This window comes from Hirundo rustica, chromosome 2 (assembly GCF_015227805.2).
Source record: "Hirundo rustica isolate bHirRus1 chromosome 2, bHirRus1.pri.v3, whole genome shotgun sequence".
NCBI classification, from domain to species: domain Eukaryota; kingdom Metazoa; phylum Chordata; class Aves; order Passeriformes; family Hirundinidae; genus Hirundo; species Hirundo rustica.
Genome location: NC_053451.1, coordinates 30,729,342 through 30,756,968, shown reverse-complemented (window position 1 = coordinate 30,756,968; position 27,627 = coordinate 30,729,342). Strand labels below are relative to the sequence as shown.

General features: G+C 42.6%; 1 protein-coding gene across 1 annotated transcript; it reads left to right on the top strand.

The window, feature by feature from the left end:
- The first annotated feature begins 345 nt into the window (after window positions 1-345).
- Window positions 346-26,194, top strand: LOC120748626 (ovostatin-like). The gene is made up of 37 exons (XM_040055241.2): window positions 346-360; window positions 1,695-1,819; window positions 2,335-2,518; window positions 2,846-3,002; window positions 3,622-3,674; window positions 4,540-4,560; window positions 5,627-5,795; window positions 6,356-6,440; window positions 7,264-7,375; window positions 7,734-7,848; window positions 8,050-8,159; window positions 9,334-9,492; window positions 9,827-10,054; window positions 10,364-10,421; window positions 10,874-11,019; window positions 12,106-12,255; window positions 12,812-12,982; window positions 13,283-13,415; window positions 14,023-14,119; window positions 14,622-14,850; window positions 15,416-15,539; window positions 15,865-15,983; window positions 16,429-16,480; window positions 17,268-17,351; window positions 18,237-18,413; window positions 18,917-18,998; window positions 19,463-19,619; window positions 20,029-20,103; window positions 21,095-21,260; window positions 21,500-21,720; window positions 22,280-22,495; window positions 22,896-23,020; window positions 23,198-23,288; window positions 23,867-23,935; window positions 24,862-24,967; window positions 25,239-25,312; window positions 26,071-26,194. The coding sequence occupies exons 1-36, from the start codon at window positions 346-348 to the stop codon at window positions 25,298-25,300; spliced, it is 4,443 nt and encodes a 1,480-aa protein (XP_039911175.2). The 3' UTR covers window positions 25,301-25,312; window positions 26,071-26,194.
- The last annotated feature ends 1,433 nt before the right edge of the window (window positions 26,195-27,627 follow it).

The window sequence follows — 27,627 nt, the reverse complement described above, 5'->3', positions numbered from 1 at the left end:
GAACCTCAGCCTGTTGTCTGTGTTCTAAGCACCCACACCACTGCACAGAGAGACCTCTGGGGAACCACCTGCTCCTTCCACTGTGTTCCATTTCCACATGGTTTGATACCTCTGTGACAAATTTGGAGGCATAAGGGAAAGCATTTCATAGCCACCCTATTTGCCCTATGTTTCTATTGAAGGAAATTTCACAGACTAGCAAGAAAGTAGAAGAGACAGTCATAAAACATATCAGGATATTAGAGAAAATCATGCTCCCACACAGGTGCTCTGCCCTTGGACCCATATCTCTCTGGCAGCCAAGAAGCCACCCAATCTTTCACTCACTCCCATTTTCCAGGAAGGATGTCGAAGAGACTAGTGAGTTGAAATAAAAGTTTTAAAAGAAAAGCAGAAGGTGCACATGAAAGAGAAGCTAAAAGAGAGTCTCATTCACTGTTTCCCATTGGCAAGCAGGTGTCCAACCACTCCCTGAGAAGTACGGCCTCAGTAAAGGTACGTGGTTGCTTCAGAAGACAAATGTTGTTACCAGAAATGTCCCTCCTCATCCTTTCCCCCATCTGTTATTGCTAAGCATGGTGTCATATCATAGGTACAGGATCTCCCTTTGCCCTGTTTGGGTCATCTGTCCTGGCTGTGGCCCCTCAAAATCCCTTGCCCACCCCAAGCCTCCTGGCTTTTGGCTGGGTGGTGGGGGAGGTAGAAAGTCCTGAGCCTCTGCAAGCACTCTTCAGCAAGTGCCAAAACACTGGTGTGTTACGAACACTGTTCTAGCCTCAAAGGCAAAAGCACAGCAGGCTACTGTGGAGCAAGCTGACTTCATAACCCCATGCCAGACAGACCCAGTACCAACATTAATGTGAAAAAATGATTTACAGTTTTCAAATAACAGCTTTCCAGCATTGTTCTTCCTGTGGGGAGCAGCCCACCTGAGTACTTCGCTTTCTCTTCAGAGTACAAAAGAACAAAAGAACTTCCTTCTCCCTAATAAAAAACTCCATTAGCTTCCACACAGGTGTGAAAACTGGAGAACTAACAAATTCCCATAGACCCAGCGACTGGCTAATTCCGAGCTGAAATGAATCAAATTTCAACAACACTGTCAAGTGCTCAATGGCTAAGGTAGAAGTAATTAAAACTTTTCATATTTCTCTGGTTTTAGCTTCTCTATTTTTCCATTTCTTCAGTTTTCAAAATACCTATGAAGCAAGGGAAAAGAGAGGTCAGTGTATTATTTTAGCCAGAATCTGACAAAGTATAGAAAATTGGACTGCTTCACCCAGACTGTCAATCCAGTTGGTAAATTCCAAGAGAAATTGGGAAAACCCTCAATTGTTAATCTGGTTTGACAGACTTACTCGGGTTTAGGTCATTTTGTGCTTTTCAGTACTATGACAAGTCTCAGTGTAAAACCCAAAGCCCCTTTCCTTGAAAACAAGACCACTAAATGTATTTTGTGCAGATATTCAGAGAAGTGCAGTGAAATGTTGCAGTCTGGAGATGGTGGGTTGATTTTGGTTGCAGTAGCGTCAGGGGAGGTTCTGGCAAGGAGTAGAATAGACTGGGATCTCCACCCCTTGCCACAGTTATAAAGGCACCAGCATCAAAGGAAGGAGCCAGGGAGGAGTTGAAGAGCAAACTCCTTTCCTCTGGAGCACTGGGTGAGGAATGCTGCAGAGCTGTTAAACTAGTAGGCAAGGAACTGTTTCATGGGAAGAGAACTTATCTCTTTCTTCTGTCTCCCAGAGAGAAAAATGTGGCTGAAGTTTCTTTTGGCTATCCTTCTCCGGCATGTAACAGCTGCAAAGGAACCTGAGCCGTAAGAACTACCCTATTCCTACTATTAGTATTTGAGAAAAGGCTTTAAAGACAGTGCTAATCAGTGTTAATTTTTCTCTATAAAATTAAATACTGCCAGGGGTCACCTTTTATATCTGGAGAACTAAAGTGGAGTGGGCGTGGCAAGTGAATAGTTCTCATCTAATGTGATCAGACCTTCCACCTATTGCAGAACTTCCATGGAAGTTGCTGTGTGTCCAGAAAAGGCAATAGCAATATTGATAGCAGGGTGCTTTGCTAAAACCAGGTGGGCCCAGGGCTCAGATAAAGGGCAAAAGGGCAAGAGCTGGGGGCAATATCAGAGCTGTGGGCAATACTGGACTGGGCTAGTTGAGAGCTGCAGGACAGAGTGAGGAGCACTGGCAACATATCCTATTTGATCTAAAGTAATTGCTGGGTACTGAATAATAGCGGTGTTATATGTTTACTGTATCCTGTTGAGGCTGTTTCTCCTTTTCATATGAATGTGATCACTTTGGTGTTTGGGTTTTACAGGCAGTATGTCCTGATAGTGCCTGCTGTCCTCCAAAATGACTCTCCAGGTCAGGTTTGCCTGCAGTTCCTTAACCTCAATGAGACAGTATCCGTCAGAGTAATCCTAGAATACAGCTCTGTTAATACCACTATTTTTAAGGAAACTGTGACAGCAAGCAGTGGTCTACAATGCTTCAAGTTCAAGGTAAGTTAATTTGAATTTGTGCCCCATGGAAAATAAACGTAAACAGGGACAAGAAAATAAAAGCAGAGAGCACGAGAGAGGAACAAACAGAAAGAAATAAGACTTGTTAAAGGGAAAAGGAAGCATAGGAGAGTAGCATAGTAATAGACAAGGAGGCATTTTTTGTAGACATAAGTAATAGGAAAAATTCCAAGAAAGGTGATGAAGCTGGTAGAAGTGAGATTGTGTCTCATAGGACCTCAGGCCACAGGTATTGCTGTTCAACAGGTTCTGGAGCAAATTACTTCAAGACTAACAACCTCCCCATGTTTTCCTGCCTCTTCACAGATTCCTCCTGTCCATTCTGCACCACTGGCTTTCATCTCCTTCTCTGCCAAGGGCACCACCATCAGCCTAGAGGAGCGGCGGTCAGTGATGATCTGGAACACAGACAGCATTGTCTTCGTGCAGACAGACAAACCCATCTACAAACCAGGACAGACTGGTGAATGTCCACTTTGTCTACAACGTGGGCCTTAGGAGGCAATTTCTTCAGACAGAATTTCTCTGTCTGGTGTTTTTTCAGGCTGAGCTACATTCTAGGCAGTTTCTTCAGAGTTTCTGTTAAAACTATTACAATTATTTGCTGTGGAGCTTAGGGAATTACCTTCAGAACATCAGGAGACTGTCATCTCATGATTAATGGGACTTTGGTGCCACCAAGGTGTCCAGTATGGGTTGTTTATTGGTCAAATGGCTTGGGTTTGAGCTGGGGCAAGCAGCAGACAAAATCAAGTTATGAAAAGGTAATGCAGATTTTATTTGTTCAGTCATTCCGTCATTAAGGAATGTGAGGTTAAACTTTAATGAAAGTAAACTTTTCCTTACTAACATTAAAGGAAAGTTTTATGAAAGAGTACAAGACCTTGGTGCCAGGGAAAAAAACCTTTAATCAAAGTCTTTGTAGTGTTCTTCTACCTTCAGATGCATTTTATTATGTGCATCCTGTACAAGCAGGACTGTTAGAAGATCCTGTGAAACTGGGAGTACTAATGAATGCAAAACATCATGCTCAGCCAAATAAACTATGGTCAATGCTAACACCCTGTTCCTTGCCTTTCCAGTGAGGTTTCGTGTTGTAGCCCTGGATTTCAATTTCAAACCTGTTCAGGAAAAGGTGAGTGAGCAGTAATATTCCCCTCTATTTAAAATTGCTGGAAGACAACTTCTCAAATTTTGCATAAAGGATTGTTGTGAATAAAATGAGATGTTGCAGAGACTAAATGCCAAAGAATTAACCTGATTTCCTGAGCACATGCTGTAATATTAGAGTCACAGGGAAGAAGGCAAGTGTGTAGCAGTTTGAATTCCTGACACACCTTCTGTTATCTCTGGGAAAGAGGCTCAAAATCCCCTCCATTTTGCTGCTACAGACATTATCTGAGCTCTGACCAGAAAGCCCATGGTTCTGTCTCCTGCTCTTACAGTTCAGCAAATGTTGCCTGCAGGCATCAGTAAATCATCCACCTGGCACTTTGCCCATCTTAGAAATGGGGGAAATGAAAGAGAAAGCTGCTGCCACAATTATTTATCTACTCAGAGGTATTCTTTCTACCGCCAACAGTCTCTCTTCATGCTCATAGTGCATAAGGGAATTAATGGAAGGGTCTTCACTGGCTTCCTCTCCTGTGCTTGTAATGCAGGAGACAGCACAGTGGTAGCAAAGAGCCGATGCTAATAGGAAACCTAAATCATGGTTTGTATGCACCTCTATAACTCTGCTCACTCCTACGCTCTGAGATTGCACTAAAACCAGTATGACCAGAAATTGTCCCACCATTCTCATTTCATCTCTGTCCTTTATGCAAGCTTCTTATTGAAGTAAAATTGTTGTAAAACTGATCAAGATAAAAGATGAGGACCTCTGATTAATGGAATTATACTGAATAATGGTTATATATTTCTCACAGTCCTGAGGAAAAATAATTTGTGTTTGATCAGCCACCTAATGTTTTTTTCCATTCTGTTTTTCCCTCTTTCAGTACCCCTTGATTGCAATTCAGGTAAGAAATTTTTGTCTTTGTACTGCAATACTCTGGGCACATGTCCTTACATGGGTCTTGAACGGGTCCGTACACAGACAAATCTTGCTGCTGAGTACACTAGCAGAAATTAACATAAACTCTACAAAAAACAAGGATGCTTTTTGAGCTTGACATGGAAAGCACACCTATAATCATTACAGCAGTCAAAATTTGTAGTGTTCTTATGTCTGCCTTTGATTCCCCTCCCCTTCCCCCAGTTTGCTCAACTTATTTCGGGATATATCTTTTTGTAACTCTGCTGCTGCTAGAAACTGTGAACAAATACAGGTTGTGAATGCAACTACTAACTATGTCAGTACTTTCCTGGCATTTTCTGGTGATTTTTAAAACAATTGCAGTTCATGTCTAGACAGCATGCTTACAAGTTTTCGTGTTACACTGTGAAGGCAAGGGACTTTATTTTCCTTTCAGTGAGAACATACAACTTTTGAGCCCCCCACGTGTTTTTCTTCCAGTCGGTGCTGTAAAGAGTCAAGGAAATGGTGTGAATGAGTTTTCTGTAGTCTAGCTAGCATAACATATACTGAGAAGAAAATGCCACCCCAGTGAATGCAGAAAAAAGGTTTCCTTCCTTCTTCTGGCAGCTGGGGGAAAAAAAAAAAAAAAAAAAAAAAAAGCTGGGGGAGCTAAAGGCCAAGATTTGTGTGGGATAAACTTGTCCAAAAGGAAAGCACAAAGAAGATTTTCTTCCTCTCTCCTCTCGACACAAATCTAGAGCAACATACACTAAAGAGCAGGAAAGAGCAGTATTGTGCAACCTTCCCTGATGATTGAGACTAATAAGTACGCTGGCAGAGAATGCCTAAATCGGGAACAATAGATGAGATTTTAACAACATTAGTAATAACATATAATAAAGAGTACAAAGGTGCAATTTAACTCAATGCACGTGCATTAAGCAGCTTCTTCAGTGAGTTAAAGCAACCTGCTCTGTTTTCTTCTTTGTTGCTGGTTTTGTGTGCTAGTAGTAAAAGATTTCCAAGGCAAAAAAACCCCTGTGAGTCTGCATTCTTTTTTTCTTCAGGATCCAAGGGGCAACAGAATCTTGCAGTGGCAAAATGTGACGTCGGAGATGAACATTATTCAGCTAGAATTCCCACTCACTGAAGAGCCTATCCTGGGAAACTACAAAATTATTGTAACAAAGAAGTCAGGAGATAAAACAAATCACTCATTCCTTGTGGAAGAATATGGTAAATGCCACCCATTCTTTTTACTCAGCATAGGAAACAGTATTAGAGATGAGCCCATATCAAGCAATCTTTCTGACTGCTAAAACTTAGAGCAGCTTCCTGGCAAACACAGTTTCAATTAGCTGTCATTAAGAACTGGGGAGATTAAAAAAGAAAGAGAAAATTTAAAAAAAAATAATTCTTTTAAAATCTACTGTTCTTCACACTCAGCCAGCAAAATAATCTGCATAAGAAATCAGCATGTTGATTGCAAATTTCAGTGAGACAAACTAAATTTTTCCTGGCTATGTCCATGAGCTTTCTTTACCAAAGCTCTGCAAGGCATCTAGACATCACAGGATTCACTTCAGAAGTCCTGTCTTCTCTCCAAAGTGTTGCAGAAATACTTTAGTAAGCCTTTTCAGATCAGGCCAGTTCTTAATTGTCACCGCAGTTCTGAGATCCCATTCCCTCTATGACTAACAATAAGATATATCCTAATTTTTGCTTTCATCTTAGGAGGCCCTGCAAATTTACAATATGCCAGTGTTGTTTTTTTTCCTTTTCGTTCTTTGTCGTAGTGTTGCCAAAGTTTGATGCCACAGTCACTGCACCAGAAAGCCTTACAGTGCTGGATTCGGAATTCACAGTGAAAGTCTGTGGGCGGTAAGTACCACGTGCAGGGTTGTTAGGGAACACTCTGATGTGGAAGAACTTCTCAAGGACTGGGGAAAGAGCCAGGGCTTAGAGAAGAAGCCAAAATACTTAGGGCCCTAGAAGAGGTTGGTGAGACAGCTCATTGGAACCTTCATTTATTTGCATGCTCATCTCTTTTTATTTTATAAGTATTTGGTTCCACACGGTGTTCTACAAGGTGGATAAATCTTTTGAGAGGTTCCCAGGTAAAGTAGGAGGTGTCCACTCCCAACAACCCACTTCAGAGGGAGATCTTCATAAAGCAGAGCACCATTAAATTCTAGCTAGGATGTTATGGTTCCAGCTGTCTAACTCCCCCTCCAAGCTTGCAGAAGGACTTTGCTTACACTAACACCAAGATCTTGCAATTTGGAATCCAGAGTTGAAATCCTGATCCCCTAGCAGATATGAGGAGTTTTGCTTTGATTTCAGCAAACCTGGAATTCCAGTTTACGACTAAGACTGGAAACAACAGTCTTAATTTGGTCAGTAGCCAGCTCTGTTCATTATGTCTATAAAGGTATTTGTCTTTTACATTCAAGGTGTAGCTTTGTTTCATAGGTTTAGGCATGAAAAAGAACTAATTTTGATTTCTGAGTTGTATTTTCTATTTTATTAAGCAGGAGAGTTAGGAAAAACCTAACTATAGGGTTTTTTAATAGTGAAACTATTCCATGCTCTGGCTTCCCAGCTCACTGCTTGTTCTGGACCTATTCCTGCACACATTATCTTAAGATTATTTTTCAAGCATTTGCTCATAGACCTCCTCAAATCTTATTTTCTCTTCCCCTAGGTACACCTATGGCCAGCCTGTTGAAGGGAAAGTCAAGCTCAGTGTGTGCAGGGATTTTGATTCATACGGGAGGTGCAAGAAAAGCCCAGTTTGTCAATCGTTTACCAAAAATGTATGATACATAATTATTATTTCTCTTCATGCTTGTCCTCTCTTCTGTGTTCTTGTTTCTCTCCCTTTTCCCATCACACTTAGCTTTCTCTCTTGGATGCTTCTCTTCACCCTACTCATCTCTTTGCTTGTATGACTAGCTAGGAGGTCAGGATACCTCTTTTCTCTTCTTGGCTTCCTGCAGGCCTGAAGGATTGACATGTTTCTTCCTCATGACTCAGTTTCCCATAAACATGTATAAATCATGTTTAAAGTACCAGAAAAATAACTTCACTCAAAAAAGAAGGGTCCTGTGTATTGTCAACACCCTTTGCAAGCTACGATCCTTGACAATAGGCTTTGTTTTCTTCCTGGTCCAGCTGGAGACAGATGGTTGCCTCTCCCAGGTCTTCAGCTCCAACATCTTTGAGTTACATCGCACTGGTTATATGAGGAACCTTGACGTGAAAGCCACTGTGACAGAGAAAGGAACAGGTAATCCCCTCCAGACAGACAGAAACAGCAAAAATGGCATGGTCAGAGGAGAGCAGGTGATAGCCTCTGCTCCCTGAGTACAAGAATGTCTCCCTGAGGAAGGTCATTTTTACAAGTGCAGTGACCATCTCCAGGCAAAGTCTGATGATGCTCTGTGCAGGACAAAGTGTATCTTCCCATGACTCTGGGCATGTCTTCCAGGCCTGCAATTTACAGCTGCTCAGGTTATTTCCATAACTCGGGTGATGGGCGCCATACAATTTGAGAACGCAGATCTCCACTACAGAAGAGGAATTCCTTACTTTGGACAGGTAAGCAAGAGCTTGGAGGGCTTGTACTGAAGATGATTGACAGGCAATCACGTAACAACAATGATGGCAACATCTAGGAGACTGTTTGGGGTGGGGGTGTTCTCCCCAGTCTTCCTTCATTGCATGCAATGCCCTACAGGTAACTGAATACTGAAGACTTTCAGTTTATTCTGAGTTAGATTCTGCCAGAAATACTTCGAATCAGAACAATTCATTGACTAGCATTTCTCTAACATGCATTTTAAGCTTGCTATAAATCACTGCCTCTCCCTTCAGAACTGACCAGCGTGTGCCAGCCAGACATGAATAAAAACACTGGTGGAGGAGGGAAGAAAGAGGGAAAGGAAATTAAGACACACACAAAAAAATCAAGGAAATAACAAGAGTTTCTCTCTCAGAAAGATTTTCCATTATTTTGTTTCATGACAATACCCACATAACTCTGTCAGTGGTTTAAAGGGTAGGGATAAATCTCTCTCCTTCAGTTCAGCTTATGTCAGTGAGGAAAGGATAAAAGGGACCAATAGCACTGAAAGTAGACAACATTGTCTTTCAAGGACAGGGGTTTTTCCCTTCTGTAAAGTCTATATAACTTTCTTACTTCGTTCCCATTCCCACTCTTTTCTTTTTCTTTTAAAAAATCAAAATGAATGCTCATTTCTAGAAACATAGAATTTACTTAATGGGATCTGTTATTTTGCTGTTTGTTTGCTTGTTTGTTTAACACCTAAACAGCAGAGACAATGTAGACGCAATCAGCAAAATGTTGAAAACAAAAATGTGGAGAAGAGGTTTTCAGACAATGAGAAGAGCAGCAGCAGACTCTCAAGTCTAAGGAAGAAAAAAAGGAAGGGAGAAAAGAAAATATATTTTTAAACTGGAAATGTATAGTCAGAAGGGACTGATCAGGAAAGAGATGAGACATGAAGGTTCTTGCACCTCAAAAGGACATTATCAATGGTATGGCGGATGCTGAGGAAGCTCCTGCTCCAAACCTCATAAGATAGCTCCAATAGTTGCCAGAAAGTGAAGAGAGACATTTCCATTGTCAAGTGTTGCTTTGAAGGAAGATAAAAAAGCAATTCTGCTGTTTGGAGAGCAAAGCAGTGCAAAATATCAGTATCTACATACAGAAAGACAATACACTCAACATGTTTCTCATTCCCTTCAACAGATCAAGCTGGTAGACAAAGACAACTCTCCAATTTCCAATGAGGTTATTCAGCTATTTGTCAATAACAAGAATACAGACAACTTCACCACAGACCCTAATGGTGTTGCGGAGTTTAGCATTGACACATCCGAAATGTTTGATCCCGAGATCAGCCTGAAAGTGAGTACAGAACAAGGCTGAATAGAGACACAGGGAGAGATGGCTACTCTCAAACTGAACCAAAAAAAAGAAGATGGGATGAGGTTTTAATTCCAGTAATAAAAACGTGCTTTCCTCATCTTTGTCCATGGTCTAGAGCTCTGAAAAACATCCCAGTTGTTGCGATACAATGACTCACTGCAAGGCTACTCTTTCCTTACCCGTTTGCCTCTAGATGCAGTTCTTATCTATATGCATTACATGAGCTAATCCTTCTGATGTCAGAATGTGACGACGACTTCCCTGGTGATATATGTTTGCTTTCCTTTTCTTCCGCACTCCCTCTCCTGATCAGGCAGTTTATAAAACCAGTGACCACTGCCACTATGAAGGCTGGATAGAGCCTTACTACCCAGAAGCGTCCCTCTCCGTCCAGCGCTTCTATTCTTGGACTAGCAGTTTTGTGAGGATTGAGCCCTTGTGGAAAGCTCTGAAATGTGGGCAGAAGAGGATGATCACTGTGCACTATGTCTTAAACACAGAAGGATACAAGAGAATCGACACCATGAACTTCTACTATGTGGTGAGTGTGATGTTGTGGGTAGGTTTGCTGAAAGGGCTTTACTGGGCAGCTATCTGGTAATCCATCCACAAGAATTACAGCAGTTAGTGCTCTTCATGGTATTCTCTGTCCCCCTTTTCCTTTTGCTTCTCCTTTGTGACAAGCAACAATGTCCCCAGCAGCAGCAGTGGGAGCATTCAGCATGAACTAAGGTTTAGGTTCAAGCATTTAAGATCATCTCATTGTCCTGCCAACACACAATGAACCTGATTGCTGCTTTCTCCCTCCAACTTCTAACAACCCATACATGTCTTAATCTTCTCTGCACAGGGCATGGCAAAAGGCAAGATTGTCCTTACAGGGGAAGTTAAAGTTAATATCCAAGCTGGTAAGTTAAGTTGCCAGTCCATATTTTTGCATTAAAACAAATAACCAAACACCCAGATGGTTGAATATAGCAGCTATAGGGAGGACCATATCTCTCCCCACCCATGTATGTGTGCATGATAGTAGCACTACATCTAAGATCACTATAAAGTCAGGTTTAGTCCAGCTGTTACTTAATAGTGTTCTCTAGAGGTCTTCCCAAAGGATGACATAGGGAATGCAGAGTGTCTGCTTTAGGGTCCTATCTGAATATGGCACATGTTCATATCTACAATAAACTGAGACCACCTGGATTAAACCCAGGCCTGTCACCTCCTGAAAAATTATTCAGTTTATCATCTAAGTCCAGGTCGCTCCACTGACTGGTAGAGTTCCATACCTGTTAAGCCTGCCTACTACCACAGTAAATCTTTGATATTCCTTCCTTATTGGCGCCTTTATTTCTTCTAACAGGCCAAAATGGCACTTTCACCATTCCACTTGTGGTCAGTGAGAAGATGGCTCCAGCCCTTTGGTTGCTGGTGTACACCTTACACCCTGACAAGGAGCTGGTGGCAGACAGTGTTCAATTGCCAGTTGAGAAGTGTTTCAAAAACAAGGTGAGAGGCACTAAGATACAGCAACTCTTACCTGCTGTCAGATAAACATGAGTTCTTTGTCTATATATCCACAAGAGATTTCCAGTTTTGTTTCTCGTTTCCTTCCACTTCTCTCTACATCACTCCTTTCATTTTTCTTTTTTCTCTTTGACCTTATATCTTTCCTCTACCACTACCTCCTGGCCTTATTGTCAAAAGATATATCTTCTTTTAATAATAAAAATTTTTCAGGAGACCCACATAAATCCCAAATGATTCTTGCCTGTCTCAAACTCTACTCGTGCTCCATTCAGTTTTTAGATTTTCTGTTCTTCAACATAGCGAACACACTTTAGACTTATCTCAATTCATCATTCAAATTTACATTTTTTTGTTGAGAAATGCGGTTTAGGTTTACCAGAAATAAATACACATAAAAAAAGAAAGCCAAAATAGCTGTCTGGATTTTAAATATTTCTTCCTCTTTTTTTCTTACGGTACATTTTTATTCATCATTATAAACTCAGATTTCACCAGTAAGATTTTTCTAATCTCTAGTTTCTAAAAGCTAAAATGCATGAAACTATAGAACAAGACAAATCAAGTGTCATTAAACAAAATGTTTCTAGTTACCTTTTCTAGTTACCCCTCCTATTTTTTTCCTCTTATCTAAAAAAAAAATGTGAAATAGATTTTGTTCCGAATAGATACAAAATCTGTTTTATGTATTTGCTAACACAGGCAATGGACCTTGGAAAAATATGATTTGTTCACTCTAGGGATCATTGCACGTAGTCAAGTCATAATAAGGTATGATTTGATTCAATAATGACAGCAAAAGAATCACACTTTGTTTTAAATCACTTGAGACAGGCTCCATTTAAGCTATCACAGGAATTTAAGTGTGCTTACTGCCTAGGTCCCTGTTATAACAGAGGCCTGGTCAACAGCTGCAGTGGAGACCAGACATCCTCCTCCAGGCAGATCTTCTGTGCTCTAACAGAAAATCCTTCCACTCTCCTTCTTGCCCTCCACTCACACACACACAGTCAGAGCAGCCCCAGCAGCTCGGGTTAGCCATGCCAACATCTGTTTGGTGAACTGCAGGTCCACTTGGAATTCTCTGAAAAGCAGATGCACCCAGCTTCCAACGTCAGTTTGGTCATTGAAGCTGCTGCCAACTCCTTCTGTGCTGTGAGGGCAGTGGATCAGAGCGTGCTGCTCCTGAAGCCAGAGACAGAGCTGTCCATGGAAACGGTAAGCTGCCAAATGCCTTGTCTCCCTCTCTCGTTCCACTGCTTCTTCCTCCCTTCCATTACAGTGTCTCTTCACTTGAGATCATTAGACTGAGTTGGAGTTCTACAGCTTCTGGCATGTACTGGTCATAAGCCACCTTTAGTAGGCAATAAACAGATTTTGTTTCCTGTGGATTGTAAGTCCTCTTTCTTGTGGGATTTAGCTTAACCTGTGACAGGTCTCTGGCAGCACAACCCTCCAGCATATCCACTACTCCCAGTTTTGTGCAATCAGCAAACTTGCTAAGGGTATGTCCTTTCTGCAACATCCAGATCATCAAAGAAGATACTGAGGAAGATTCGACCCAGTACTGCAGTACCCTGTGGTACATCGTTGGTTACTGGCCTCCAACGAGACTTTGTGCCACTGATCCCTGCCCTCTAATCCCATTCAGCCATTTCTCAGCTCATGATTTCAAACAGGCTGTCATCTCAGTTTTGGCAATTTGCAGTACTTGATGGTGTAAGTAAGGAGGATGTTTACCTACACACAGTTCCTGTTTCCTTACCCCTCACAGGTATACAGCCTGCATCCCCTACAAGACTTTCGAGGCTACGTCTTCCACGGGTTCAATCTAGAAGAAGACTCCCAAGAGCCTTGTGTCTCATCTGACCACATCTTTCACAAAGGCTTGTATTACACACCTGTAATGTCTGGATTAGGCCCAGATGTGTATCAATTCCTCAGGGTAAATGTCCTGTACATTACTTAAATATGCTGAGTGAGTTTCTGCTTACGTAGTGTTAGATTCTGCAAACAACCCTATTAGTAAAGCTCATACGTGGCAAACTCTCCTCTTAGATCTCTATTCTCAATTGATTCTGGTGCCTACTGTGATTTTCCAGCACACACAAAGGTCCCAAAAGTCTCTGCAAACATGTCTCTGGGCACCTCTGTAGTGGAAACACAGTAATGGGAAAGAGGGAAGAATGAAACAAACCTCAGCTACAGTGTGGTTACAGCTAACGCTAAAATGTGTTTTTTGCAGGATATGGGAATTAAATTTTTTACCAACTCAAAGGTTCGGCAACCAGTTGTATGCACTAGCGAGACTGTAAGGCGTCAGCCATATGTAGTGCATGCAGGACACGTGGCTTCTGCACACCATGTCAAATCATCAGGTAATACAGAGGACAGGAAAGACATTTTACCTTTCTCCTTAAAGGAAGAGGTATTCTTGTTATATGGACATGGATGGTATTCATTAACCACTTTGGTTTTGATATTAAATATTGGCCTGGCACAGAATGAGAGCACTTAAGCTAATGGCCAATGCCCAAAAGAATCTTTCAGGTCTACTCTTCTGGTTCATGTCCAGTTTCACGCTGGAATTGTTGGCAATTGGCATTGTCACGTGAAACTAACACTGTTGACAATGATTCCCTTCTGACCAGAGCTATTTGGAAAAGACTGTGTGACAGTGAGAAGAGTAATCAGAGCTAAGAGCCAAGTGACCTGAGTTCTAGCCCTAGGTCTCATGCTCATGAGAGACCAAAACACTTCAAGCAATGTTTTCCTTTTCCTTTGACGCCAGGTTATACCTTACTGAGGGATGTATTAGTAACATTTAATAATATTTGTGTGGCCTTATATATAGTCTCAGTTAGAAGGGAAATAATAAAACACTTACTGTCCTTCATAATGGCCCATGCAGATTAAAACCTGTCCTTTCCGGGCATATCCATTTTATGAGACAGATTTTACTAAACTCGCATTATCTCTTACCAGCTGAAGCTGGTAGGGAGGAACGAGAGAGGAGACTTGTCCTTGAGACTATCCGGGAATTCTTTCCTGAAGCTTGGATTTGGGATATAATTCCAATTAAGTGAGTACTGCTTCTCTCATATCTTTGCCTTGCTTTAGGAATTACTAAATATGTTCTCTGACATCCTGCAAAGTGGCAATCCCTTTCCATCTCTTCTTCATTTTTGGCCCAGAAGACCTAGTTTTTCAATTATCTGCTGCCCATCTGCCCTTCTCTTTTCCATGACCAGATTGCCAAAGATGTCCCTAAAGACACTGTTCCTAGAATGTGTGTACCATGAGTCATATTCCCTTCCTCAGAAGAAGGACACCTCTATTAAAAATACAGCTTTGCAGAACAAGAACTCTGAGTTGACTTTCCAAACTCAAGGATATGATAAGCAGAAGAACTTTCAAATGGACTTCCCTCAAATTTTAGTGACAAATTCCAGGGATTGTATATGGGATTTCTGCAGATAGAATAAGGGTAGTTCTGGTTTTCAAAACTTCTTGTTTCTACTGAGAAGCAAGTTATCTGAAATTTACCCTTTCTAAAAATTTCATCCTTTCTCGATTCCCCTCAGCTCTACTGGAAAAGCCAGCATCTCATACACCATCCCTGACACCATCACCAAATGGAAAGCCAGTGCTTTCTGTGTGGAAGAGTTGGCTGGATTTGGCATGTCTGTGCCTGCCACCCTGACAGCCTTGCAGCCTTTCTTTGTTGACCTGACGTTGCCATACTCTATCATACGAGGAGAAGATTTCCTGCTTAGAGCCACTGTCTTCAACTACCTTGACCAGTGCATTAAGGTGTGTACTGCTGCCCACATTCTTAGACTTTACCCCATCTCCAAAGAAGCTGCAGCAAAATGATTGGTGGAGGTGGTTGGCTCTGCTCTTGGCTGAGGTACTGGTCATTCTAGCTGACAACAGATTATCCTGGCTGGATTTGTCCTCTGAAACCAGTACAGAGCAAAGGGAGATCTTGTGAACTTGTGACTAGGGCAGGTCTGTAAAACAGCTGTCTCAAGATCCATAGAGAAAGGAAACAAGTGCTTTGCAGAGTATCATTCACCATCCACAGTTATGGAAGCCGTCAATGGTGCCACTGGGGCCTTCTCCTTAAGAATCAAGTGTGCATAGGATGCTCAACATCCTATGTTAACAGTGAGACTGTTGAGAGAAGCAAGAGGGAAAACTGTTCAGGTTACAGCTGATGGATGATTAATTAAACATCATCATCCGAGGCCTTAAATCTGCTCTGCACTTAACTCAAGATGTAAGCAGACAGTGTCTCATCCTCTCTAACAATAAAGCACCATTTGCAATATGGTACAAAAGCTTCCTCCCATTACACTACTCTTTCTGTTCTCAGATTAATGTTTCACTGTCGGATTCCCTTGATTATCAAGCCAAACTCATCTCCCCAGAGGATGATGGATGTGTATGCGCCAAGAAAAGAAAGACCTATGTCTGGAATGTTTTCCCCAAAGAAATTGGTAAGTGCTTTGAATCTACTTGTTTTTCTGTTCCAAGATTGATACTAATTTATCTCTCACCTGAAAAAGTTTAATCCTTTTCCAGCCTGGAGAGCTTGGTGCACCACTGTTCTTTCCTGGGTTAAAGAGCTTCTCCACAGCTTCAGTGTGTTTATCATTGCCATTTTTAGAGACCAGTTCTCTTCCCATATGTCTCACCTACAGGGACTGACCATTCATTATTTTGAAATACTTCATCCTATTCATCAGCTGAAATTTCTTACTTTGTCAATCATCCTGCATGGTAGAGGTCCATTTTTTTCCCCTTTTTTTTCTGCTATTTAAGGTAATGTGGTGTTCAGCATTACTGCAGAGACCAAGGATGATGAAGCTTGTGGAGACAAAGCTCCCAGGAGCATCAGTATTGACTACAGGGACACCCAGATCAGAACACTGCTGGTTGAGGTACTGCTGGCAGCTCTTACTGTTTGTCCTGTACTCATTTTCATGAGGAAACTAAAGCGCAGCTGAAGTACCAAAATCAAGTAAAAGTTTTTCCGGTTCCTCAAAGAACTCCTGGTTTGGCTCCACCTTCATTTGGCTGGGACAGGGTCTGGCTCTTGAATCTAAGACCAAGTCCACTCCCACCTGATGTTCTCTTCCATGAGAACCAGTGGGTATTGACAAGTGCATGTCTCCCTCGTGCAGAGGAGAAACTGGAAATGAGGGACTCCATCTGATGCAATCTCCCTTTTAGGGGCAGCCACATCATACATGAACTTTTAAACGGTTGCTTCAGTCCACCTGTTTTAGGAGATTGGGAAAGAGGGTGGCTTTTTTGTCACTGGATTTCTTCTGCATGCTTTTGTCTCATCCACTGCATATGTCTCTTCTTTCCATCTCCATGCAGCCTGAAGGAATCAGAAGGGAAAAGACTCAAAACTCCTTAATTTGTACAGAAGGTAAGGTTCTTATATACTCCTGTCTTCAGAAGAACTGAAAGGAAGGTTGGAGTCTGCACTCTTCCCTGCAGTGTTTGTTGATGTTTTCCCTTCCCTTTTCCCCAGAGTTGCCCATATGAGAGCTAGTATAAGTGTAATAATTCAGTTCCCTGCTACCAAATTCCTGTGTGCTCTGGTGCGTATCACTGAGGCAGCATCTGTGCCTTGGTCAGATGTGCTCAGATGCTGCAGGAAGGCTGCTATGAAGCTCTCAAAGGGACATGGCCTTTCTGTGCAAATTACGTCCTATGTTTCATTCACTCAGGTTGACTACTGTCCTCTATTCCATGGTTACCTGTACCTTACAGCTTTCCATCTCTGGTGGGAATGGGAGAGGGAATGTAATGTTCCTTTCCACACCACCTCAGTGCTGACAGAAAACAGCTCCTAAGGTTTCCTGACTGGCCTAAAAGAGGCAAAAAATCTCTTCTGACCCTCACCAACCAGCTCTGCCAATTGTGTCACTGAAGGAATCCCCAAGGGTCACAGATACAACAACCTGTGAGCACCAACCTTCCCCTGTTTTACTGTTTTCTGTTGAGCAATGACAGAGTCTATACCACTTGATCTGTTTTTTACAATTTTGATTTTTGCTGTGTCCTCTTCTCTCTTTGTGTTCTTGGTGAATGCAGTGTTTCACTTTATTGCTGTCTTTTTTGTGCAATTTTGTACTGTGCGATTTGTACCAGGAGCATTTTACTGTTAGAATTACTATTTCTATATAAATGACAAATGTTTTTCTCTACAGGTGAAGTAGTTATTCAAGATATAGTTCTAGAGCTGCCCACAAATGTTTTGGAAGGATCAACCAGAGCCTCCTTTTCTGTTGTTGGTAATATATAATTAATGAAACATTAAAAAACAAACAAAAAAAATAGAAAATGTAACATGAAAACTCTTTCAGGATTCAAAAGGTGAGTTTCCACTCCTAGTGTGGGAAACTTTTGAGAAAAGAGACTGATTCTCATCTTGTCCAGCAGTGCTTTGCATCAGCAAGATGAAGCTTAAACATCGGTTGCATCACTCTTCGCTATTCTGTTAAAATTTAGTGTATTTGAAAGTCTTTCTCTGAAGTAGCAGCACAGTTCTGACTTATGACCTCAGCCAGATTCATGCCAGTATGGCATTTTTCTACACACCCACCTCAAATCAGAGGTGCCAGTAGAGTCTATTCAGTCTTCTCAGGACATAGATTTACATGTCTCACTAGCCAAAAAATCCTTGTTTTGTAATGTTGGTGACTTTTAGAAGCTCATTCCAGAAATCCCTTGCTGGGTCTCTACTACCTTTCCTAGAAATAACAGTTTAGAGGTGCTCTGTGATACACCTGCATTATCAACATCCCTTTGCAGCATTAGCTGTTAATTTTGCAATAAATGTTTGCAATACATAGCTCTGGCTATTCCCTTCCATCCTCTGGAAACAGAAGTTTCCTGTAAGTTCCTTTCATTTCCAACAAGAAGTATCTGCTTGAAGTGGCACCAAAATAAGGGGTGTTTCTGGTAAGGGCAACTTAGACTATGTAAGGAGAGGCAGGGAAGGGATTCTTTGTTGGCTGCAAAGCAGAATGGAACTCAGTTTTGAGAACTTCAGGTTTGTTCGGAAGGCTCCCAACCCCTGCTACGGTTTTAGGATTCTGCCTGTGGAATGGAAATTACTGGTAATTTCAGCAGCCATGTGTTGTGCTAATGGCCCCCTCTCATCTCCTGTTCCCCAGGTGACATCATGGGCTCGGCCATGCAGAACCTGCACCAGCTCCTCCAGATGCCCTTTGGCTGTGGGGAGCAGAACATGGTTCTGTTTGCACCCAACATCTACGTCCTGGACTATCTGAACAAGACAGGGCAGCTGAGCAGGGAGCTCAAATCCAAGGCCATTGGATACTTAGCGAGCGGTGAGAGCTTTGTGGTTCCCTTACAATGTGTTCTGAAATTCCTGTTGAGGGCCAGTGAGCGACAGGAGCAGGAGCAGCAGCAGCATGGTTACCCTGGCCCATGGCATCACAGCGGCAGCACAGCCCAGTGACCCAAGGATTTGCCCTGAACAAGACATTTTATTACTTTCCTTTATCTTCTTCCCTTATGCCTTTTTGCTGACATTCAACTGCCATGTTTTCTTTAAGGTTTTGGCTTTCAGTCCCACTCAGGCACAGCATGTATCCTGATCCTGTGTGTTTAGTTGGATCATAGAGCTGAGAGGGCTTGCTTGTTCTCTGTGTTTCTGCAAGACAAGATGTTCCATACGTCTGTTTAAGGATCCCTTAGAGCTCCCCTCCTGCTTGGTAGCTATACATTGCCTTTCCATTCTTTCCCCCTGTGGTTTCAGGCACATATGTCAGCAAACAAAATAGGGCTTTGTTTTACATCCAAGAATACTTCCTTTTCCATGTTCTTGCAGGCTACCAGAAGCAGCTGTCATACAAGCATCCTGATGGGTCCTACAGCATCTTTGGCCCCAGAGATAAAGAAGGGAACACGTGGTGAGTGACTGGGAGCAGAGATCAATTTACATTCAGTTATTTTGGTGCAGGTAAGAGGCAGCTTTACAGGCTGAATCAGACGTACAGAGCTGTCTAGGACTAGGGGTTGGAAAGCACTAAAGGAAATGTCTCTCCATTCTCTGCCAGGTTGGGTGCATGAAAAGAAGTTGATCCCTAAAGACCCAGCTGACTTTCTGATTCATACTCCTGCTCTCTCCTATGAAACTCATTGCACTGTGGCACTCTTTAGACAGGATCAGCCACAGAGTGTGCTGGACATCCTTCCCATGTCCCACCTAGCTACTACTCCTTTAACTCTTCTCTCTTTGAGGAGAACACAAAGAGAAAGCAAGCCACCAACACGATGGCTGTAACTCCTCATGCTCTTCAACAGCACAAATGGGAGGATTGACTTCTTCTGGTTCTTCCAGTGATCATCTCACAGCTTCATCTTTCCCTTGCAGGCTGACTGCCTTTGTGTACAGATCATTTGCACAAGCTGGTCGCTTGATCTACATTGATGACCGTGTCCAGTCTCAAACCCTGCTGTGGCTGTCAAGCAAACAGAAGCCAGATGGCTGTTTCCGGAGTGTTGGGACACTCTTCAACAATGCCTTGAAGGTAGCAGAGAAATACTACTTGGTCAAATTTATTCTTTTTCATTAGGAATATGTTTTTCTATTACTGCCAAAAACTCTGTTTCATTTCAAATGCCTGTCTTCTTCCAAGAGCTAATTTTCCACATCTTATAGTGACTATTTTCAGCTCAGTCAGCTTTTGTACACCTACTGTATGTGCACCTGAGATAGGACTCACAGGACTGTAAGCTTGAAAAAGTGATGTTTTTGGACCTAACAGCAAAGGGCTTATCTGGATTTGTGAGCTATTCATGAGTTATGCAAACGCTCTCCTTCCCTTTGGGCTCCCTCCAGAACTATCCTCACTCTCTCAGCTGGGACATGGCAGTTCATATTTAAAGGCTCCCATCTGTGTCATTTACTGATTATTCCTCTCTCCATGTTGTTTTCAGGGAGGAGTCAATGACGAGCTGTCGCTTTCTGCCTACACCACCATTGCCTTGCTGGAAGCTGGACACCCCAGTTTGGTAAGGAGACTTACCTGATATTCAGATGGAACTGATCCCCTGTTGCTGCCTTAAGTCCAGCATCTGCTAAAATTTTCTGAGTAGTAAAGAGAGAGAAAGAGAGGGAAAGAGCTAGCAGAGCAGGTGACCATGCCCTGAATCTGCACTCGTTGCTGTGATAGAGAAAATCCCCAGCTCTATACCTCTTAAACCACCAGTCTTTGAGCAGAAACTGTACAAACCTCAGTAGGATTAGATCTTCTATTTGCGAGACACAAAACATTTAGTAACACCCTTTAGTCTCCAATAAAAAGACTTGACAGGTAGAAACCCACACCTAACAGGTAGAACCCACACACTATGGCTTAGCCTCAAAGACGGCCCAGTCAAGAAAGTAAGTTGTTGCAGGTAAATCTATAAAATCTACCAATGGAACTAAAAGATATGTCAGAAAAACAAATGTCCATCAGAGCAAAAGCTGATCTGTCCTTTTTAAAAAGTTGGCAGGATAAAGGTGACTACAGAGGAGATGTTAGACTTCAATACATGAGTTAGATTCCACTTTTTCATATCCTTTCTGAGGACACAGAGTCAAGCTGTACATTTTTTTTGTGGGTGTAAACCTAGTACAACATCGCAGAATTAAAGTTACACCAAAGTCAGTGAGGATAGAAACCACTAAGTTAGATTTGTTCAAGACAACAAACTCTTGACTATAGAAATGCAGAGCAAATAATTATCATGGAGGTAAGCAGAAGGAATTATCTGTGAAATATACAGATCAACCTCATCAAGAACACCATTGAAAGCTACTTGATTTGTTTGATGTCTCCTGTGAAATCCCTCCTTGAAGAATTCTGTATTCTCTCCCCTGAAGTCATTATACAAGCTGAAGTCCCATTCTCATTGCTGTGATAGTGACAGGATTAGGAACAAACTTAAAGAAAATAAATTTTTGAGCAAGTGAAGACTACTGTCCTGAATTAGACCCATATGCTTTTTTGTTTTTAAGTACCCTGTAATCCGAAATGCCTTTTTCTGTCTGGAGACTGCATCTGAGAAGAGTATCAGTGAAGTTTACACTCAGGCACTCATGGCCTATGCTTTCTGCTTAGCGGGCAAGGCAGAAAAATGTGAATCATTCCTTGAAAATTTACAGAAATCAGCGAAGGGAGTTGGTGAGTTTCAGTCATTTGGGGAATTTGGGAAGTGGGAAGATGGAACAGATTTTGCTGATGGTCTAACCTTGACAATATTGAGAGTGTGGGCACATGAACCAAACCATACAAATGATCTGGAGCGCATTCACTGATCTGCAAGGAGTCCTTTTGAGGAAGAGTGGACGCAGTGAGACTCCAAGGCAGTACAGAGCAGTGACACCTGTAATCAATACCGGTTCCTCTCTTTGTTTATTCAGATGGCTCACAGCACTGGGAACAGGAGGAGAGGTCTCCATCAGACAAATCTCCCTCCTTCCTTGACCATGCCCCTTCAGCTGCAGTTGAGATCACCAGTTACGTGTTGTTGGCATTGCTCTACAAACCCAACAGGAATAAAGAGGATCTCACAAAGGCCTCAAGGATTGTGCAGTGGATCATCAGGCAGCAGAATCCCTATGGAGGTTTCTCTTCTACCCAGGTGCCAAAACTACCTTCTGCTCCACAGCTAGTCTTAGGAATTGGTTTCAGGGCTCCAGCAGGGCTCTGACTGCCTAGTCCTGTTTCTCTTTTCTACTTGTTGTCTCTGAGAGAAACCAAACCTCTGTACTGGGAGACCAAAATACTTTTTTTCCCCTCTCTTCTTAACTATAGAAAGATTAAATCCATACAAGAGTAATTTGACTAGCAATAAATACAGATATTTGTGTCAGGGATGAGCCTAAAAAACACCAAGTTCCATCTGTTTAATGACCCATGAGTTTTGTGTGGCTTCTCAGGCTTCATCACTATGAAAAACTCTAGAAGTGCACTCTGCTGCTCAGATTTTATGTTCTAAAGCCCTTGTATTAGGAGAGAGATTCTTCTACCCTAAAGCATACATGAGAGAATGAAATGGCTCCTTTTGTATGGGAACCCTGGAATTATACGCAAATTCAGGAAGAAGCAACTGTGATTGGTACTTCAACAGTGGCTTTGATCTCCTCTGCACTTGTCACGATGTGTAACCAATTGTCTTTTACTATTTTCTTTTTCTTCAGGACACAGTCATTGCCCTTCAAGCACTCGCTGCTTATGGTGAGGCCACCTACAACTCTGCTTCACAAAACAGAGTCAAGATCACTTCCAAAAAGCCTTTTGAGAAGGTATTTATTGTCAACAATGAGAACAGGCTCCTGCTGCAACAGACTGCCCTTCCAGAGGTTCCCGGGAAATACAGCCTCACAATGAATGGCAGTGGATGCGTATTTATGCAAGTAAATGCCTGCTTTCTTCTTCATTTTGTCTCACATTTTGCATACAAGACAACATTTGTTTTGATTATTTTCTAGCTGACTTCTTTTTATTTTTCCTAATTGCTTGATTTCTCTAAACCATTTAAACACTCTTTTCTCCATCCCACATTCTGACTCCTGGGGAGTTCTGGCATGGAAAAAGAGTAGTTTCTGATCGACATATGGTTTCTTTCTGGGAGGTGACTCTGGGTGCAAGCACCTTCATTGTTAAAGTGTAGAAGTCTTATGCGTTCACCAAGGATCTTCCACATAAAACATGTGCAACATTGCCACAAAAATTCACTATGTCTGACACTTGTTTTTTTGGAATGCAAAGAAAGCCTTTGGCATTCTTGAACAAAAAGGATTTTTCCTCTTCCAGACAGCACTGAGATACAACATTCACCTTCCAGAGGGGTCCTTTGGATTTCTGCTTTCAGTACAGACATCCAATGCTTCCTGCCCTCAGGACAGACCAGAAAAATTTGATATTATCCTCGTAAGCAGGTAATGTACCATCAGCAAACCAGCTGCACAGATGACAAGACACGCAGAGAACACTGCTGTGTGTTTTCACTTCAGCTTATGAAGTCAAGAACCATGAGCTGATCAATATGTTGATGATAGCAGCCTGTAAGACACAACATCCCAAAAGACCGCTGACAGGGCCCTCTGTTGTTTCAGTTACACAGGGAAACGCAGCAGCTCCAACATGGTCATTATTGATGTGAAGATGCTCTCTGGCTTTGTTCCTGTTAAGTCTTCCCTGGATAAGGTAAACTTAGAGGCTAAAATTAAATTAGGCTAAATTAAATTAGGCTAAATTACTCCCCACGAGGACAGAGGAGAGAACTAGAATCATGGTTAAGAACCATTCAGCCACAGACCATGCGAGGTGTTTGCATGACTGCTCTGTTCATTACTGGGGGGAGGGAATGCCCTCCAGGGAGCTTTGAACACTCAGACATTCCTATATTTAACACGAGGAAAGGTTTCAGCTCAAGGCTGAGCAGCAACTGGGACCTGGCCCTGCCCAGGTAGGAGAAGGGTGGGAAACCTCTCAGACTAGCTCTGAAACATAGATCACACCAGAGTCAGGCAGAATTCCCCAAGTGAATTGCAGTGACTTGTGCATTTGGAAAGAGCTCATACCCCCAACTTGGTCAAGTGGTAGGTTTTTGTCCATCCTTTCCATCTATTCAGCAACATTTGGATTCTAAAAGTCAACTGCCAGGCCTTGAAACGAGGCTAGGAGAAGAATGAATGCCACAGACATGGAGCAGTAGGGACTGAGGCAGCATTTGTTTTGTAATGTTTCACAAATATATTTATCTCCATTTTCTTGTTTCAAAGCTCGTTGACAGTCATACGGTGATGCAAGTAGAAAACAAGAAAAATCACGTCCTCCTTTATCTGCAAAATGTAAGTTCTGGTCACTGTCTATTTGATTTTCACAAAGAATGGAAACAGCATGTAATAAGTATAACCACAAATATGGATATTCCTATATGGTGCATTTATCATGTTCTCTTCCTCAACAGTTTTCTGCTGTAATCACTAAGCTGCTTACTCCCCAAACTGCATGTAACTTCCCAGCTTTCCAAACAGCTTCAAACTGACACCTGTCCTACCAGCAGCTAAAAATTCCAAAATGTTAATTTAAAAAAAAGCACATTGAAACTAATTAAAATTCTTTCTCCTTTCAGTAAAAAGCAGATAATCACCAGAAAAGAGGTTCCCTTGTGGGTATATCTCTTTGGTAGGCTTCATATAAAACTCAGTCTTCCCAACAGGATAGGAAACACTGTCTTCATTCTCCTCTGGAAAGATTTTCTTTGCTTTTCTTATACTAGATCATTGCAAAATTTTACTTGTTCTCTAATCCCTGAATCAGAATTTACTTAGTAAATAACTTGCTCAGGGCACTGTAGAACTAACAGAAGCCAATACCCCAGTGATGGACACTGTAAATTGATTCCCAGTTTCTTCGTAGCACATAATGTCCATGTCTGAAATGGGAGGGATTGGAATACCAGACTTTATCGTCCTGCCCATTGGGAGATCCTGGAAAATTAAACCCTGTCCCTTCGGACAATTTTCCCACCTTTGGCAATAGGATATGTAATAATTACAGAATTGGGTGATGCAAGCAGGACAGAAAATCTATGAATTTTTCAGTTCAGTTTCACTTTGGACTCTCCAAACATGCTCAGATAATGACTGTCCCATATCTGTAGGTGTGTCATCAGTGGTTTTGGAATATGGAAACTGTCATTTACAACCTTGTCTGTTCTAGATGGCGTTGTACAAATAAAAAGACTGGTGTGATCTCTGACCTTCCATTCCAGATCTCACAGAAGAAAAGGAAAGAAATCACTTTCTCAGTTGAACAGGACTTTGTAGTGACCCAGCCCAAGCCAGCTCCTGTGCAGATCTATGATTACTATGAAACAGGTATGTCTTTGATCTTAACCAGCACTCCTGTGAACTCCATCAGTACCTGAGTCTAGGGCCGGGGGAGAGACTCATTTCACTCCATTGACTTTGGTCTCATGCCCAAGGTGACCAATAAGCATGACTAGAAAGTTATGAAAATACATGCACCAGAAAAAGGGACATTTCAAGGATTTCCAGTTTAAGCACACATAGGTTATCTCCACCCCCAGGGAAAGGCACAGGAAGTTTTCTCCAGGGTAACAAGAACCTTTCTGTTCTTATTCTCCAGAAGAGTATGCTGTTGCTCAATACTCATCACCTTGCAAAGAAGTTGGTGTAGAAACGGACTAAGGATTTGAAAACGTAAGTGAAAGCCAGAAAACAACCAAACAAACAGATAAGAAAGTGAGAGTATAAAGCAGCAAAAGCAGAGTGAGTAGAACACTAACCATTCTCGAAGAAATGAAGTCTTCATGAAGATTCTCAGAGAGCAGGTAGTGACACTGGCCAGATCCTGTCCCATGACACCAGTGGAATCCAAGTGGGGACCACGTTGCTGTCCATGGGAAGAGCTTAGCATCTAGAATGAAAGCCAAAGCGCAGAATCATGGAAGGGCTGGGAAATACCTTCAAAGCTTCTTCAGAAGCACAGATAGTACCAAAGAACCATTTAGCTATGTCCATCCTTGAAAGTCTTCCCTCTGGACCGTATGCTTCTCAGGCCCAAGCAAGGTTTTCCACATGGACTAACAGAAACTTTTTCTTTGACAGTTAATACATAATCTGAGGAGAACACGAGATGACATGAAACATGGAGGCAGTGTAATAACTAGTCAGAGGTACAGAGGTGTGATGCTGCCTGTCTGTAGAGGAGGTCGGGTCTGCATCCTGCTCAGCACAGCAATTGTGCTGGCTCCTATCTGATGAGCAGTTTCTGATGAGTCCAGGCATAGTTCGCTGCAAGGCCTTGGTACAGCTTTATTCTGTTTCACACAGAAAGAACAGACTACCATGTATCTTGGAAAAAAAAAAAAAAAAAAAAAAAAAAATCCATGTTTTGTAATCTGCAGCTATTGGTTTGTTCTCACTGAGGCTATTTTCTTTTGGATTTTCACCTGCAGGAGCACCATACATGTTGAATGAGTGGTCAAGTACTCTATTTTCCTCTGTCATGAAGTTCTGGAAAGGGCCACTGCACCTTGGGAATCACGGTGGGACTCGACTCTGTGATGTTGATTAAGCTAGTGTCTGATTCTCTGTTTCCTTTCACAGCACGTCTCTCCAGTTCTGTAACAAAATCATGTACACCTTTCCACAATAAACATTTATTACACTGGGCATTGGCTTTTTTTTCAGTGTCACAGAACAGGCATTTTGACGATGGTCCATGTGTCATGACTGCTGGCTGGGGGAGGATGAGGAGAGGCACACGCTTGTCCTGCCTGCAGCCCTCCGCCACGTCCCTCAGCTTCAGCTGATAACCACTGCCCACTACTGCGATGCGCATCGCGTTCAGTCCCCACCACATCCAGAGAGGCACCCCCTGCTCATGGCTGCTGGACAGCCCCTCACCTTCCCCCGGCCCTGCGGGGGCACTGCCTTTGTCCCTGTGGCATAAGGGGAGGGGACATCACGGAGTGACTCTATCACGCTTGGCAGGGGACAGGGTGAGGAAAGGGGCAGCTTGCCATCCAGACCTGGTGAGTGCCTGCGCCCACATCCTGGATCTTGCCCTGCCAGGCCCTCCAGTCCACGAGTCTGGCCAGAGTTTGTCCAAACCAGGCCACGATGGAGCATGGTACCCGCCACCAGCAGCAAGGCTCCCCGTTTTCCCGCACCTCTTGTCATCCCCTTCTTCGTCACCCTCAGGAATCCTGCTGGTTTCTGCAAACACTAACACACTAGCGGAGCAGCATCGGGAGGGCTGGGGAAAGAAACACGGGCGCTGCTCCTCTTTCCCGGGAGCCCAGCGGCACCGGCAGCCCTGCCCATCCCTCCGGGCTCCCGGTGCCGCGGGTCCCCGCTGGCCGGCGCCCTCGCTCTGCTCCATCGGATCCCGGGAGAGGGGATGGAGCACGGCGGGCACCGGCCGTGGAGCCGGGCACAACGGGACCCGCCGCGCAGGGGCCCCAGCAGGAATTTAAGTGCAAGCTGCTCAAGTGCCGAGGGCTAGGATGTGTTTCGACAGGATCCATTCCACCAGGAGATTTGCTAAAAGCTGAGCGCGGGCTTGCTTGCTTTTTCTTTTTTCTTTTTTTTTTTTTTTCTTTTTTTTTTTTTTTTTTTTTTTTTTTTTTTTTTTTTTTTTAATTTCCAAAATGCACTAAACAATTTTAGTTTTAGAACTCCACAGGGCTGGCCATGCCAGACATGCATGATACCGATGCTATAGAAAGCCATTTTCTGAAGTTCCACAGATGAGGAATTCATAGGACATGAAAGAGCTTTGGGTACATTTCTGATCTCCATGGAGAATTCCAAAATTAAAACACCACTGGCAGTAGGAGGAAAAGAAGGAAAGCAAGAAAGGACTTTGTATTCCTGACACAGCCCAGATTGTAGCAAGTGACTTGATTTACATGAGCACCAGGCTGGACTAAAGCAAGAGAAATCAATAGTTACAGTAACAAGGTTGAAAAGGACAGCAGACTGAGTGGATGTGGATACCGGGTATATAT